This window comes from Anomalospiza imberbis, chromosome 3, assembly GCF_031753505.1.
Source record: "Anomalospiza imberbis isolate Cuckoo-Finch-1a 21T00152 chromosome 3, ASM3175350v1, whole genome shotgun sequence".
Taxonomy (NCBI): Eukaryota; Metazoa; Chordata; class Aves; order Passeriformes; family Viduidae; genus Anomalospiza; species Anomalospiza imberbis.
In genome coordinates, this window is record NC_089683.1 from 30,400,937 (window position 1) to 30,415,416 (window position 14,480).

Here is a 14,480-nt window from a genome sequence, read left to right on the forward strand (position 1 = left end):
AACATTTTTTCCATGGTGGTATTTAGTCCCAGTACGTAAAGAACTTCCAAGTACATTGTGATCCAGGTGTTAATTGTTCTTTTTCATCTGTTGTAATTTAGATTCAGATGTGTGTATCTGTTTTTGAACGTCAGTAGTAAGGATTAAAGGAGTTGAAGACACTTTGGTTTTGCAGTTGTATTTTGTAGTAGATTTTCTGTGTAGTCGCAAAAGTCTTGATCTCCCAATGCATGACAGCATTGTAACAATTTCAAACATTGGTTTTTTAGTTGGTTTTGTTTTCTTTTATTTGCATTTTTATGTTTCTATAACAGCCATGCACAATTAAACAATCTTTGCTTGTTGTGACACCTAATCTCATGCTGATTTAGTCACTTGCAGAGGAATAAATACATGTACAAGGGCTTACTGGAAGTCCCAGATTTGAGGGGTTTTGTATTACTTGGTTTAACATCTAAAAATTGTTCTATATATTGGATCCACATGTAAACTTTGTAGTTTGGGCCCATCTTCAGTCTTCATTAATCTCGAGTTCCGAAGCTAGGAGGTGGAGCTCCCTGTCTTACCACTTTCCAGTGTTGTGAAACTAAACCGGACTGAAATATCTTTATCTAAAAAATCAAAGTCTGCACCCCCACCTTTTTTTTCACCATGTCTGTTAACCATGTTAAAAATCCATGACATTGTGTAGAACATCTTTCATTTACAGTAAGTAAAAATGTAGGTTGAAGTTAAAGTAGTTAACTATTCAACTAATTCAACCCAGTAGTTCTCCTTTGTCCCTTCAGGATCTGGGTGTTGATGAGAGTTTTGTGTCAGTGCTAAATGTTAGAAATCACCAAATGTTAAACCATTTTGTCTAGTGCTATTATTCATTTATTTAATTTAGGATTTTCTCTTGCAAAATACTGTTTATTTTTTTAAATGTTCTGGCTTGCTTTAATTTTCATCATCAAATTTGAAGCAGTATTGAAGATGCTGTGATGGGATTTTGTTCTAAAGCAGAGTAGTATAAAAACTAAAATAATAACTATGTAAGCTTTCAAAAAATTCTGCATCAGTGAAGCTGTTAAATTAAGTTTTTATTATCAGTAGAAATATTTCATTCTTGCACTTCAACTAAAAAGGCTTTTTCCTCAAGATTTGAATTTTAGGGTTTAATAATTTATTGAACTTCTTGTTATTTTTGTCTGTTTATTGTCAGATAATAGCAATTTTTCCTGCCTCTTTCCCATGTCCTTTTTGCTCCATCTTCTGTAGCTTCATCCTCTTCCTGCCCCCAGCCCTGTGCTTTCTCCTTTCCCTCTTAAAGATTACAATTTTTAGAATAATTTTTCAATTACATTGTTTAAAGTCTCAATTAATGAAGTAAATACAGCATTATAAACTTCTGGTGCAGTTTGCCCAACAGTTTTACAAATCTACCAAACCAGTCTGGTCACAGCAAATACTTGTGCACAAGTTTTTGCAAGTTGCGTCCTTTTTGCAAGGACAGCAATAGAGTTAGGTAATAGCTACACTGAATTCAGAGCCTACAGCACTTCCTTGCATTTTTCTTTATTCAATTTATCATTACAGTATTTTTGTGATCAAAAAACCCAAAAAATTCACCCTTAAAAAGTAATAGTAGTGGTACACTACAAAGCAGGATGGTGCTTATAATAATGTATTGAAGATGAATATAAAAGCAAAAGATGACAATAGATCGATTCTTTTAAATTTAACTCTGAGGCTTATACACCCCAATTCCAAATAATACCCTGAGACTGGCAGTATACATTCTCGAAAGAATAGTTTTGAAAACAGTTTCAGCAAAAATTTGTTCTATGCCATCTTCTGTCCTTTCTTATTTCTAATGACCCAACATTTATTCATGTTAGAAATTTTATAAGGCTTTATCCTTGTTTTCTAGGCAGCTTGATGAACAATGGTTTAATTAGTACTTGAGACAGCTTCAGCTGGGAAAGAAATGTTTATGGCTTCATGTTAAATGAAAGAAATTTGGTAGTCCAAGCTACAAAGTTAAGATATATGGTGAATTTAATGCACCAGTTTGGAATACTAGTTCTTGCTATCCATCCTGTTGCTCTGTATGCAATTATTAAAGAATAGAAATGGTGGAAAGGTGTGTACCTATGCTATAGACCATGGATTGCCACATTCCATGTCTTAGATCACCCCTACTTTGATTGGTAATATCTTTGATTGGTAATATATGCCAGGATTGGCCTGATGACAGCCATTCCTTTATTCCTCCTGTGCAATGTTACAGTGACCTCTAATAAAGAATTCACCAGTGGTGACCACTAAACCCGTACAAGAAGGGTCAAATCTCCTCTGTTAAATCCTTTAGGGTTTTACTAACACTGATGCTTCCAGGCAGAGAGTTTATTCATCTGTCTGTGACACAGCCAGGTTTCTGATGTTGATCCTGCTGTGTTTTGGTCCAAGGCTTAACAGGAATCAAATGTCCTATCAGGACAGACTGCTGCATCCTCAAGCCTGCTGGTTCTTCTTCCAGCAGTTCCATAGTTGTGCCCTAGTAGGGTATGGGGAAAATTGTTAGAATGTTGTTACTAACCCTTAGCCATTAAATGGCCATAATTCCCATTCAGCAGCCACTGTCTGCCTTTAAATTTCTTTCTTATTCAATGGGTAGAGCTGTCTGATAAAATAAACATTTCCTTCTCTAAAATCTATGATGACGTTAGACAGTTGTCATATGACACCTTAGGTCTGCTCTGTTGGCTGATGTAGTAATTCTCCTAGGTTTTTTAATTAGCTTATAATTAATAGCATTTAATTACTGGTAAATTTTGAAGCTGGTACGCCACTTCCAAAAACTTACACATTCAAAAAAGCTAGTTGCTAATACTAAATTTGTAATTAAAATTTTGATACTATATATCCCTGTTTTAGTGAAATTTTCTTTCATGCTTAGCTACTGAAGAGGTAAAAATCTCTGCAGGTCTAAGTGAGGCATCACTAAGAGAAAAAAAGAGTAAATTTAATATCAACTTAAAACAGTCTGTGTATTTTAATTAAAAGTATCTATAAATAGAATATATATTACTTCCATTTAAAGGAAACATCTGAGCTGTATTAGCATTGGCATAAGTTCATGCACTTTATTAAGAAAAGGGCTAATACAAATTTTTTCCCCCAGATAGATGTCACAGTACTTGAGAAAAACATAGATGAGATATCTAATCCTACAGCTATACAATATATTAGAATATTATGCATTTATTTTATGTTCTGGTCAGTCTTGGCTTGCCTTTACCTGTCTCTTTATTTCTGGCATGTTTTTGTGTTGTCCTGTGTTCTTTTCTGACCCACCACATTCCAGAAGTGTTGTTAGGCACTATAAAACATTACCGCCCAAGATGCCTTTACTAGAAAATGGTACTCATTGGAACCTATACAGGTAAGAAGTGTTTAGAGTCCCCTTTAAATAGTTAGCTTCTTTAAAAAAAAAATAACTAACTTCCCTTGTTAAAGAAAAAAACCCAAAATGTTTAATATATTTTTGTGACTGAGAGATAAGGGATAAAATCCTAAAATAACTTAATCTAGTTATTTAAATTAACACCTAAGTTCCAAAAAAACCTAAACCAAACTACTTTGTATTAGTTGGAGTTGTCTTCACTGTTAAAATTATATGTTGCATGTTTTTCTCTATTACATTCTTTTATGTATGAGATTTCTGTTACATGTTAAATTTATTTTCATTTTGTTTAAATAATTTTAATTTACCAAGCTCAACTCTTCCTGCATGTGCTAAGACCAAACCCGTGATTAGACAGGATATTTCACTCCTTCATGATTGCCTTAATTTACGAATATCGAAATTTGGAGATGATCTACTGGTTAGGTAAGACACTGAGGATTAATCCCCCCACTTGTTTGGTATCTAATATGGATTTTGCAGAATAAATGAGCTTCACTGTGAAGGGATTTCACATGACATATAGTGGATCACATTCTTTTATGTTGGCTTAAAACTTACTGCTGTTAATAAGGATATAACTTTATTGTTTGGTATTTCTCATTCCACTTTTCTTACAAGTGGATGCTGTTCTGTCTCATTCAGTTTTAAACATTTCAATGATATTTGCAAAAAAATTTCTCGCAACCTTTTGTTTGCTTTTATTTTCTAAACAAATCTTGACACTATCATCCAGTCAACCCTTTTACGTTTTCCTTAATTAAATCATTGTGATTCTACATTTTCTGTGAAGAGAGCATTATTTTATGAGTTAATATCTAACATTGTATTCCTTTCTTTGTTTTCTTTTTCTTTCTCTTCTACCATTGGATGCAATTCACTGGCACTAGTGAACTGCAGCCCTCCCTTGACAGGGCTAGGAGTGCTAGTACCAACTGCTTGAGACCAGATACTAGTTTGCATTCACCAGAACGAGAAAGGTATAAAATAAAAACTTATTAATTTCTTGTCATCTGTGCTGGTGATCTTTATAAGTTTTGTTTTTCTTCATATGAGTATTCCACATTCTTATACATTCTTGTCTGCTTTGGTATTTGTAGACATTTTTGCTCCTATATTCATGTATGTCATGTAAATTGTGTGTTGGAGTTTATGACTGCTTCTGGCTACTTCCTTTGTTTTAATTCAAGCTGATGTTCATTGTTTACAAAAGTCCTCAGTATGCTGATAATAGCATTGCAGTGTTAAGTATTTTGAAACTATCACTTGGTTGTGAATCTTCATCATCATTTGCTTAAAAGCATTACATCTGTTTCTTGCTTGTTCTGTGGACTGCTAATAAAGCAGTGGCATAAATTAGAAAGTATGACAAAACTCTCACATTTCAAACCAGAACTGTATCAATACTGATATATATTTTACAGAACAGACAAACATCATTGCTTTCTTTAATCTGCTGCATCTGCTTTTGCAAGGTAGATAACTGCATTAAGGTTTTTTTTTTTTTTGCTCTGATATTATAGTAAGGTTCACACAAGTCTTAAGACATGTTTACAATTTAAATGAAATAGTATTGTGTCACATACATTGTGCAGGCATGTTATGGATGCTTTCTGTACTTTCACAATTGCAAGAGCTTGATTCAAAATTTTAGGTGAATCAAATACTAATGGTGTAAAAAAGGTGATTCCACAGGAGAACTTTTCATCATTACCCATGTTTTTGGTTAAGAATTATACCACTTTAGAGTGAGGTTTTAGGCTCAATAGGGGCAATAATAGGCTCCCTTTGAGTAGGAATAGGACAGAATTACATTTTAGTCTGTCCAGTACATGTTTAGTTAGTATGGAAGTTAATAGTGCTTTTTTTAGTTGATACACAGTGTGGTGTTTGTAACATTTGTCTTTTTTTCTTTATCGTGGGGCAGGATGCCTGGAGAAAGGCAACTAAGAATGTACTTTCCTCTTTGAGACAGGGTTTCACCTGAGTTTTTTGTTTATAATTTCCCTTTCCTTTCTCCCCAATTTCTGCTGTTCCTTGGTTGGAACTGTGCTTTTTCTTAAGTTATGCTCTTGTTGTAGAGAAGAGACTAATGTTCTGCTGAGGTATCTCTGATGGATCTACAGTAGTTTATTTCTTTAAAAGTGTGAGCTCAAGACATTACAGATAATATGAACATGGTTATTAAAAAAAAAACAAAAAAAATCAGCTGACGTAGAGCCACTCAGAATGAAATACAGATATTTGTCTAGATCTTTTTTAAAAATATTGTAACATATTAATGACTGAGCGTGTACATACATACAGCTGCTTTCATCTTCAAGCAGTTACTTAATGTAATTGCATAAAAACATGAGCAGTGTGTTCTGTACTTACTTCAAGATGCCACCCATCAAGTTGAATATTCAATGAAACATTAACTGGTAATTATAAACTATCTAGTAAAAACTTTATATTCAAAACTATATTGGTCCTGATGTGAAGTAGTTCTATTATGCCATTAGAATTCATGTCCAGCAACCTCTGTCCACTGGGCACTGTGCAGAATCTGCATCATTTTGCATGAGCAGAAGGATGTATATAAATAAAAGTGTTTAGTCTGTATTAATGCCCTCTGTTGCTACTAAACATGTGGTATTGCCAAATCATCAGTGGGTCTAATCCAGAAAAAAATTGCCCATCACTGTGCAAGTTTTACTTAGCTTTTAGAAGTCCTAAATAGGAGATTTTGACTTAGTATCCTTCATAGAGCAGAAAAGCTCTTGTTAAGGAAATTGATATTCAATTTTTTTCTTGATAGTTTCATTGAAAACAATAAGGTATGTGTGGCTTTGGCAGAGGATTTTTTATCCTTTCTTGTGACATAGAATATTTTCCTATGCAGCCCAAATTTTGGAGGAGGGTGTTATATTTAATATATAAACCCCTTGAAATTAATATTTTTGTTTTGGGGAACATAAATTTGATGATTTAATTCTCCTCTGTTGAATGTAGAATCAGCTTACACTTCAAAATGAAGTTAGTCATCAGTTGCATGGGATGATAGAGGTGTCCTTAGTCTGAAGAACACAGAATTAAGTTCAGGGTCTGTAGAAAGCATTTTGGTTCTGTGCTGGACAAGATACGAACAGAAGATTTAAAATACAGTAAGACAAGTTCATCTTAAGCAGTAGGAAATCTCTTTTGAAAGTAATTATAATGAAACACTGAGCACAATAAAAATTACAATGTAATAGGCAATATGAAAAAGGTTGTTTCATTACTGGAGACTTAGAAGAGATTAGACACTTCTCAGGTCTAGAATTGTTCCATCAAAAAGAAGCACTCTAAGGTTTTGTGAAGTCAAATCTACAGCACTTTATCAGTATATTTGAGAGACTTGTGTTGAATATGTTGTTAGTTGTTTTCATTTTGTTTCTTCTTCCTTCTCCCCTCCCTGAATGGCAGCATTGTAGATATTGTTTAAAAGTCTAGACTTTTATGCCTCTAAATACAGACTTCTAAATATACCTATATTTTCTTTAACAAAATTAGGAATATACTTACCTATGGAAAATTACTTCTACTTATTCCCCCAAACCTTTTGACTCAGAGTGTATGAATTAGATTATTTTTGAGAACAAGAGCTAAAATAAAACACATTTTAACAAAATGGTAGTGTTAGAACAGATGGACAGTAGAGCCCTATTTCTCTCTGTCACTGGTTTGCTGGAAACAATTTTGATCCTTGAACTTTATACAATGTCATTCATGTCATTTGGAATGGTCAGAGTAGTTACTGGTTTTTAAGACACTGCTTTGCCAGTAGAAGTCATTCTATTGACTTGCTTATACCAGCAGAAAACTACTTTCAGCTGTATATATGAATTTGTGATACGAAAGTCTAGTTAGTTTCAGGGCAGCAGAACCAAAGCAACAGTAAGGACAGAACTCCTTTTCTCCTCCTGTAAATTCCATCATTTGACCAAGTAATGTCCAAATAATCTGACTGGCAAAGTAACCTTGCCTTGACAAAGCCCTGCTAATGTTTTTTGTTAAATAGACTCATTTTGTACAGAGTTTAGTCCTTCACATACTTCTCTTCTGCACAGTATACTCTAAGACATTCAAAAATTTTGATCCCCTACTAATACCTCTATGCAGTTGCACCATGCCTGCCTTTTTTTTTTCTCTTCCCACCATCTAGCCTCTATTTTTTCCAATCTGTTTTGATATTTGTTTTTTTGTTTTTGTTTTTGTTTTTGTTTTTTTTTTTGTTTTGTTTTGTTTTTTTTTTCCCAAACTGATTCTGTGGTTGAAGTTCCTTTAATGACCTGCAAGGCATCTTTAAGTTTATAATATGTCCTCTATTGCCACTGAAAGTCTTTTTCCTGCTACTACTTCATTATGCTTTGGGTTTTTTCATTATTATCCTTTTCACTGTGTCTCAAAATTTATGGTTTTTTTCCTTGTAAATTGGGTGCTACTTCTTTAGAATGGAGAAATTTCTTTTCAACACCCAGTCTCTGCTCAGGAGAACACTTAGACATGAGGTTCAAGGGCAGACTGAACTAATTTAGGAATGGTTTCTCATCATAATAGCATGTTCCCTTCAGATTGCAGTCAGTGATAGTTAATAATATGTAGTGTGGCTATTATGTACCCTCTAAATTTCTGTTGTTGCAAGCAGTTGTATGTATGTTAGCACGAGAACAGTTGAACTGATTGGTATTTCTGGTATGCTTTTGGCCTGAGACATCACTTAGTGGTGGTCTGAGCAAATAAAACTGAGGAGCACAGTCCAGGGATTAGGTCATGTACAAGGGCCAGCAAACCTGCAAAATACAGCCCCACAGCTGTGTTAGATTTGTTCTGAGGTGCTTCACTGCAGTGGGAATCAAACCAGGATGTTTGCCATCAGCTGGCCACTACTATCTAAATGAGACAAAGCTCAGCAGTTACCTGTTACCTAATCATAAACAGATACCAGGGAGGTTGATCCAATTAAAGCTTGTCCTGATTTCATGTCGATTTTTATATTGCATGCCCTTAACAGTTATGTCGAATGCCCCCATTTCCATTTAAAAGAATGTGCAGTGAAATAACTGTTTGCATTAGGTCTGTGACATGCTGTCTTTCTGGTTCTTTCCAACCATGTAAAGAAATAGGTAGTTACATGTTGGTGTCGTACTGTGGCTCACAGTCATTCAGCATTCAATGAAAGCAAGCATGTTTTGAAATTTCCTACTGAATTACTTAGTTAATTCTATCAAATGCTCTTTAATATCTGTAGTGGATATCAGCATATTAAGGGCTTTGACTGAGTGCACTGATGCATTAACATTTTCTTTAACTCTTGCTTTGGAGAGAAAAATAAACTAACTACTAACAACCTATTTGCTCTTAAAACATCTGAAAGACCTACCTAACTGTTCAAATAATGCTCATGTCCCTGAAACTTTTGTTATTTGCATGTTCCATAAATCAAACCCTTTTCATTATTACATGGACTGGAAGAATGCCTCAGAAAGGGAAATATTAGATACTTGTGTTGACTTTATGCAAACATTTTGCTATTGTTTTGGTATTGTAGATTCTTATTCATACACTTGTTGCATTACAAACACATGACATCCCAAAAATATAAGCATCAGTCTATAATATAGCATATATAATTCTGAATTGAATTTGCTTTTTCAAGAAGCAAAATCTCATAATACACCAGTTTTCATTCTCAATTCAGGTGCTTTTTGTTGACTATGGTTGTGTAACATAATGTACTGGTATGTACTGCAGGGATAAAGAGAAATGAACAGAAGAGGAAGCTGGCTGCACACACTTTCAGTACCCGTTTTCAAATGATAAAAAATGACTCCAGCACTTGTACGCAAATGTGTGCAGCTCAGTTTTATTTAAATAATTTACCTGCATTCTTTCACTGCATTCCAGAAAAGGATGACTTTATGCCCTAGAACTTTTATCATAATTAATAGTCCTACATTTTCACTGAGATTACATTTTTCCATGTAAATAGCTAGGAGAGATGGGATTAGCAAAATACCAAGATAATGACGATCATGTGGTCTTTAAAAGTCTTTTCTAATTTGGAATTGCAGCTTCCTGCACAAATGACAGGCTTTTAGGTAGTCAGGCATTCGAGATTATTTGAAAACTTAATGGTACAGTATATAGAAGATTTATATTCTATAATTCTGGTCTAAATTCTGCATCTTTGGGCACACCTTCTCTTCATTTCAGATGTGATGTTTCTGCATTAAGCAGCCTTAAGTAAAGTATACTTGGGTATTAGAAAGCTGTTAGAAAAAAATAATTCAATTACACACTTTCATTACTTTTTGGGGTATTTTTCCAGTTCCAAATCCCATATATTTAATTTTACCACAAACTAAATACCGTATTTTTTCCTGTTTTATTGAACGGGCAAACAGGGGTAGATGGTCCCCCTCCCTAGAGAGGAGACGACCTACTAGTCCCAGGATTCATATCCAGCATGCATCTCCGGAGGATGACAGGTACTAGTCAACTCCTCCCAGTTGAAAAATGGCTTACTGCATCTTGCACTCTCAGAGGAGTACACTGAAATTTAGAAGTGTGCATTTATGTGGAGACTTACAACCTCCAGAAGCCCAAAATAAAACAGCAGTTTAGATATCATCTCTGCATTTTGTTGAACTGTTATAAAGCACAGAAGGATGAACATCTTTTCAAGTTTTCTGTTTGTCTGAATAGTCACAAGACACAAAATATGATGTCTGATACAACAGCACGTCATCTCTGTTGATGTTCTTTAGTCTGTTTTTACCTGCCTCTGTAAATGGTGCTAGTGCTTTCACTGTGGTGCTTTATAATGTGATAAATGTGATAAATACTTGTCCTAGAGCATATTCTTGTGTATATGTTTGTTTTCATTGCTTTTGGTTTTCCTTTTTTCAACAAACTGTTCCTAATGCAAAAAAAAACCCACAGGCTGATATGTTGGAGGTCTTGTTAACACTTTCTAGTTGATGTATGTAAAAATTGGCACTGTCTGTAAATTCAGTCCCAATCAGGATGGCCTCCATGGAGCAGGTTTTCCTAATAAGGTAGGTTTTGATTAAGAACATCAGGCCTCTAAATAAATTTTTATGCTGAATATCATCTATGATTAATAGAAGCACCTTTGTTTTTTACATCTCACGAGCTTTCTAATCACATGAGTTTTGGTATCCCATTGCTTTGGCAGCAGTAATTTTTTCTTTGTTATTTTATTTCCAGGTAGATCTGGCTTTATTTTAAGCAGACATTGTAATTTATATTTAAGTGCAATTTCAAAATTTTTCTTACAGTATTTTGTATTGCAGGAAGTGACAGGACACAGATTAATGTAAATGCAGATTAATGTAAATAATTTGTATATGAACTAATGAAGTTGCATTTAAAACTGTAAGACTGAAATACCAGTGGTGCTACTCCTGACCTTCTGCTAAAGTCTACCCACAGCACTGATATTTGTACTGTGATTTATCTTGTTTGCTTGATACTGGAAATATTCCACTCATACCAGGTGGGGAGAGTGTAACTGTGTGTGTGTAGTATTTGCTTTTTAAAATTTGAGTTAAGCAGCATTATAAATTACAAAATTAAAGTAGTGAAACAACATTTCAAAGCTGTCCTCCCTTACAGATACTGCATTTCTAGAAATTTTGCCAGCACATCCGTTTGATGGGACAGTTATGAAGAGTTTAGAAATGTACTTTACATCTTTTAGGCATTTTTAAGTAATTTTGGTTCTCATTTTTTGAGTCAATGGAAAGATTGCCTTTGACTTCAGAGTATCAGACTTGAAAAAATCAGTGAAATAAGGTTTTCATCTAAATGCTACCATTCTCAATGCCAAATAGTAAGCCTTCTTACATCAGCTAAAATTTTGTGGAGAAAGGCTGAAATCCTCTAATGCCCACCAGCAAACATTTTAAAGTGAAACAACATCTGTAGGATATGGAATCTGTAAGGAGAAGGTTTTTGAGATGGATAAACAGGAGTCTAATTTTCTATGTGAAATCAGTGCCTTCTTGTGTTTGTAAGGCTTGCATGCAATCTGGTCACCAAATCCCAGTGATGAACAGTCAGGCACTGATGAACACAGAAGGAATTTAAGCTAACCTCAATGCTGATGAGTGTTTGCAGTCTATAAGTTCCAGGATTTTCTCTGACATTAAGAGAAGTTCTGAGAACATTGAGTTTTTTGCATATCTGTAGAGAGAATATCAGTGAGGGAATCAAAGGTGCTTTACCTTTGTTCTCTACTCTGTAAGTTTACATTTGATTAATCCACATAGTTATTGCAGTGGGCCAGTACTACTCAGTTCAATAATTAAAGTTTTTTTAAGATACACTTGTGACAGTTTGACAACTGAAGTAGTGGCTGTTGGGGAATGACTGATGGATCAACAAGGATAACAAACTAACTGCTTATCACAGTTTTTGAATTATATTTCACAGATTAATTGACTTTGACAGGCTTCATCTTACTCTTCATTTGAGTACATTACATATTTATATTACAAATGGGTCTAATTTGCATATAGAGTGCAATCAAGATCTATTTCTGAATACATTTCTTAAATCTATGACTTATGCATTCTTTCTGATTTGATAATTTTTTTGCAACATTGTATTTATTTCTAATTGTTATTAACATAAATTTTGATAAAAGTTTTGGCAAGATTGTTCTTATGGAATTTGCTCACTTGCCATATCAGGAAGAAGTGACTCCTTGATACATTGATGAGATGAAGACATGAGTTATGTACTATTTCAGTGTTAAAAATTTGCAAATGTTTGGTTGGTATTTCTAGAAGATATTTTAAAGAATAGTTTTTCTGTTGAATTTGATAGCATAATTCCTTTGAAGTTTTTTGGGTTTTTTTATTAGAAATTAGGAAGTTTAAATGTCCAGTGTCTACAGTGTAGACAGATGGGTATCTGAAGATCTGTGAAATTGTAAGTGATGATAAAAACAAGGTGAATGAAAGCTGAGCATTTAATGGTAGGTGAAATTTTTTTTCAGACTGTTCATTTGGAAAAATCTGCATATAATATCAGCATGTAGCCAAGTCTGGATAAAATAAGCCTTAAAAAAATGAATTCTCATATATTTACATTTAAGAGAAGTAGCTTTTGTCAGTCATGCATACATATGTAAGAATGCTTGTCCCAGAGTCACCTGAAGCCAGCTGCAGAGCAAGTGCCCTCCTGGTACTTGCAGGTACCGTGCAGATCCAGCCTTTAAGAAAACTTCAGAAAAACTCAGGAAGTATTGAACATGACATTCCTGGTGACTTCAAGGCTACATAAAGTAACACTCACTGCACACCACTGAGGGCTCCTGTACAAGACAGTAATAAATCATTTAAAAATACTGGACACTGAATTGTATGACAATATTATGTTTTCATTTCAGAAGTAGTAATTTTTAATTTCAGTAGGAATATTGTCAAATTTCTGTGTGCAGATTTGTTAACACATATCTGGTAGATACACTGAGGCACATAGAACTTTGGAACATGAACTGTAAATAGCTTGTCTGTATATAAAACAATATGTAGTGCTTACCTGAATATGATATATATTGTTCAATGATTTGGTGTGACAGTTGGAAGATTCATGATCTTAGAGAGAAATTTTAGCCATTCCTGACCCTAATGGGTATAGATGCAAATATATTACAAAACTTAGGTTATTAGTGGACCACAAATTTTGCTGAGTTTTCTCATTAAAATGCAAATTTGATATTTGAAAAAAAAATATTCCATTCATGGATCTTATAATAGATTTCGTTAAAAATTAATAATAAACCAACAAGATGATAATATTCTTGCCAAATTGAAAGCTGTGAACAAATTCTGCGGCTTCAGGAGAAATTAAAATTCCATAGAAATTCAGAATTATTCCTATATACTTTTTATTTTTAAAAAATCTGAGTCAGTTATTCTACTTTGCTGTTGAATAATTGAAAATTGCTACTGTAGCAGACTGTATGGCAATAGAACAGGAAGGTTTCATCACAATGCATGAAATGAGGAAATTTACTTGCATTTTCACAATTTCACAATATAATGACAAAATATGCATCTTCTTAATCAAAGGGGGTTTTTGTATGTTTATATATTCTCAAGAAGGATAATAGCACCTATTAAATAAGTGCTGCCATTCAGCATGTAGAGCATAGTGTTTTTTAAAAATACTTAAGAGGCTTTCATTCTATACTTCATTACATCTTAGACTGTTGATCTTACATCTAAAATTTTATAGTGTTTGGAACAGGAAAATGAGAAATACAGCTTTTTTCAATAGTGACTGAATGCTTTTTGTTTATATATTTGACTGCATGTCTCCACCTTCACTGCATGTGACCATCTCTCTGTTTCTGCTCATTCCGTCCAAATTCACATCCATGTTTCCAAATATTGTGAAGAACAAGGACGCTGGAGTCTTGCATTCCAAAACAGGACAGTGTAGACCACCTAAGTGCTAAACCTGGAGCAGCACAGAGGTATCCTTATTTACTCAAATCATAGATCAAAGTAAATGAGGTATTGGTTATTGTATATTCTTCATGTGTTCTGCATACTTTCACACATTTTCTTTTTTTTCCCCCCTGGTTTTATGTACAAGTACATGTGTGCATGTATCATTCATGGATAATATCTTTTTTCTCCTATGAAGTACATTTAGGGAGTAAATCAGAGCATGTTGGCCTAATTGGAAATGTATACAGCATCATCTTAGCCAGAGAGAGGAAACAAGAGAGAAACTGATTTTAAATAATTTCTGGTATTTCTCAAGGACTGCCCTGAGAGCAGAGAAATAAGTGTAGCTCATTAGTGCTGTGTATTACTGTTGTCACAGCAAAGCACATCCTGCTCTTGGCTTTTCCATCTGACTGAAACCATGAGCTCTCTTTCTCCACTGTATGCAATGTCACAACCTTGGCAAGCAACATAAGGAGTAAGAGAAAAATAAGCCCCAAACAGAACCAACTAAACAGAAA

At 34.1% G+C, this 14,480-nt stretch overlaps 1 protein-coding gene across 43 annotated transcripts in view; it reads left to right on the top strand.

Moving 5' to 3' along the window:
• Positions 1–14,480, top strand: part of RIMS1 (regulating synaptic membrane exocytosis 1) — a 296,320-nt gene that overhangs the window by 195,953 nt on the left and 85,887 nt on the right. For 12 of the 43 annotated variants that reach the window (XM_068183807.1, XM_068183792.1, XM_068183809.1 and 9 more), the window contains exon 20: positions 4,339–4,428. The exons of 14 other annotated variants lie outside the window; for them this stretch is intronic. In XM_068183807.1, the coding sequence (XP_068039908.1) occupies positions 4,339–4,428 (90 nt within the window). Of the gene's footprint in view, positions 1–3,349; positions 3,428–3,760; positions 3,875–4,338; positions 4,429–9,876; positions 9,961–13,904; positions 13,983–14,480 lie in introns of all 43 variants that reach the window. 17 more of the 43 variants (XM_068183805.1, XM_068183804.1, XM_068183823.1 and 14 more) reach the window with 6 other exon arrangements.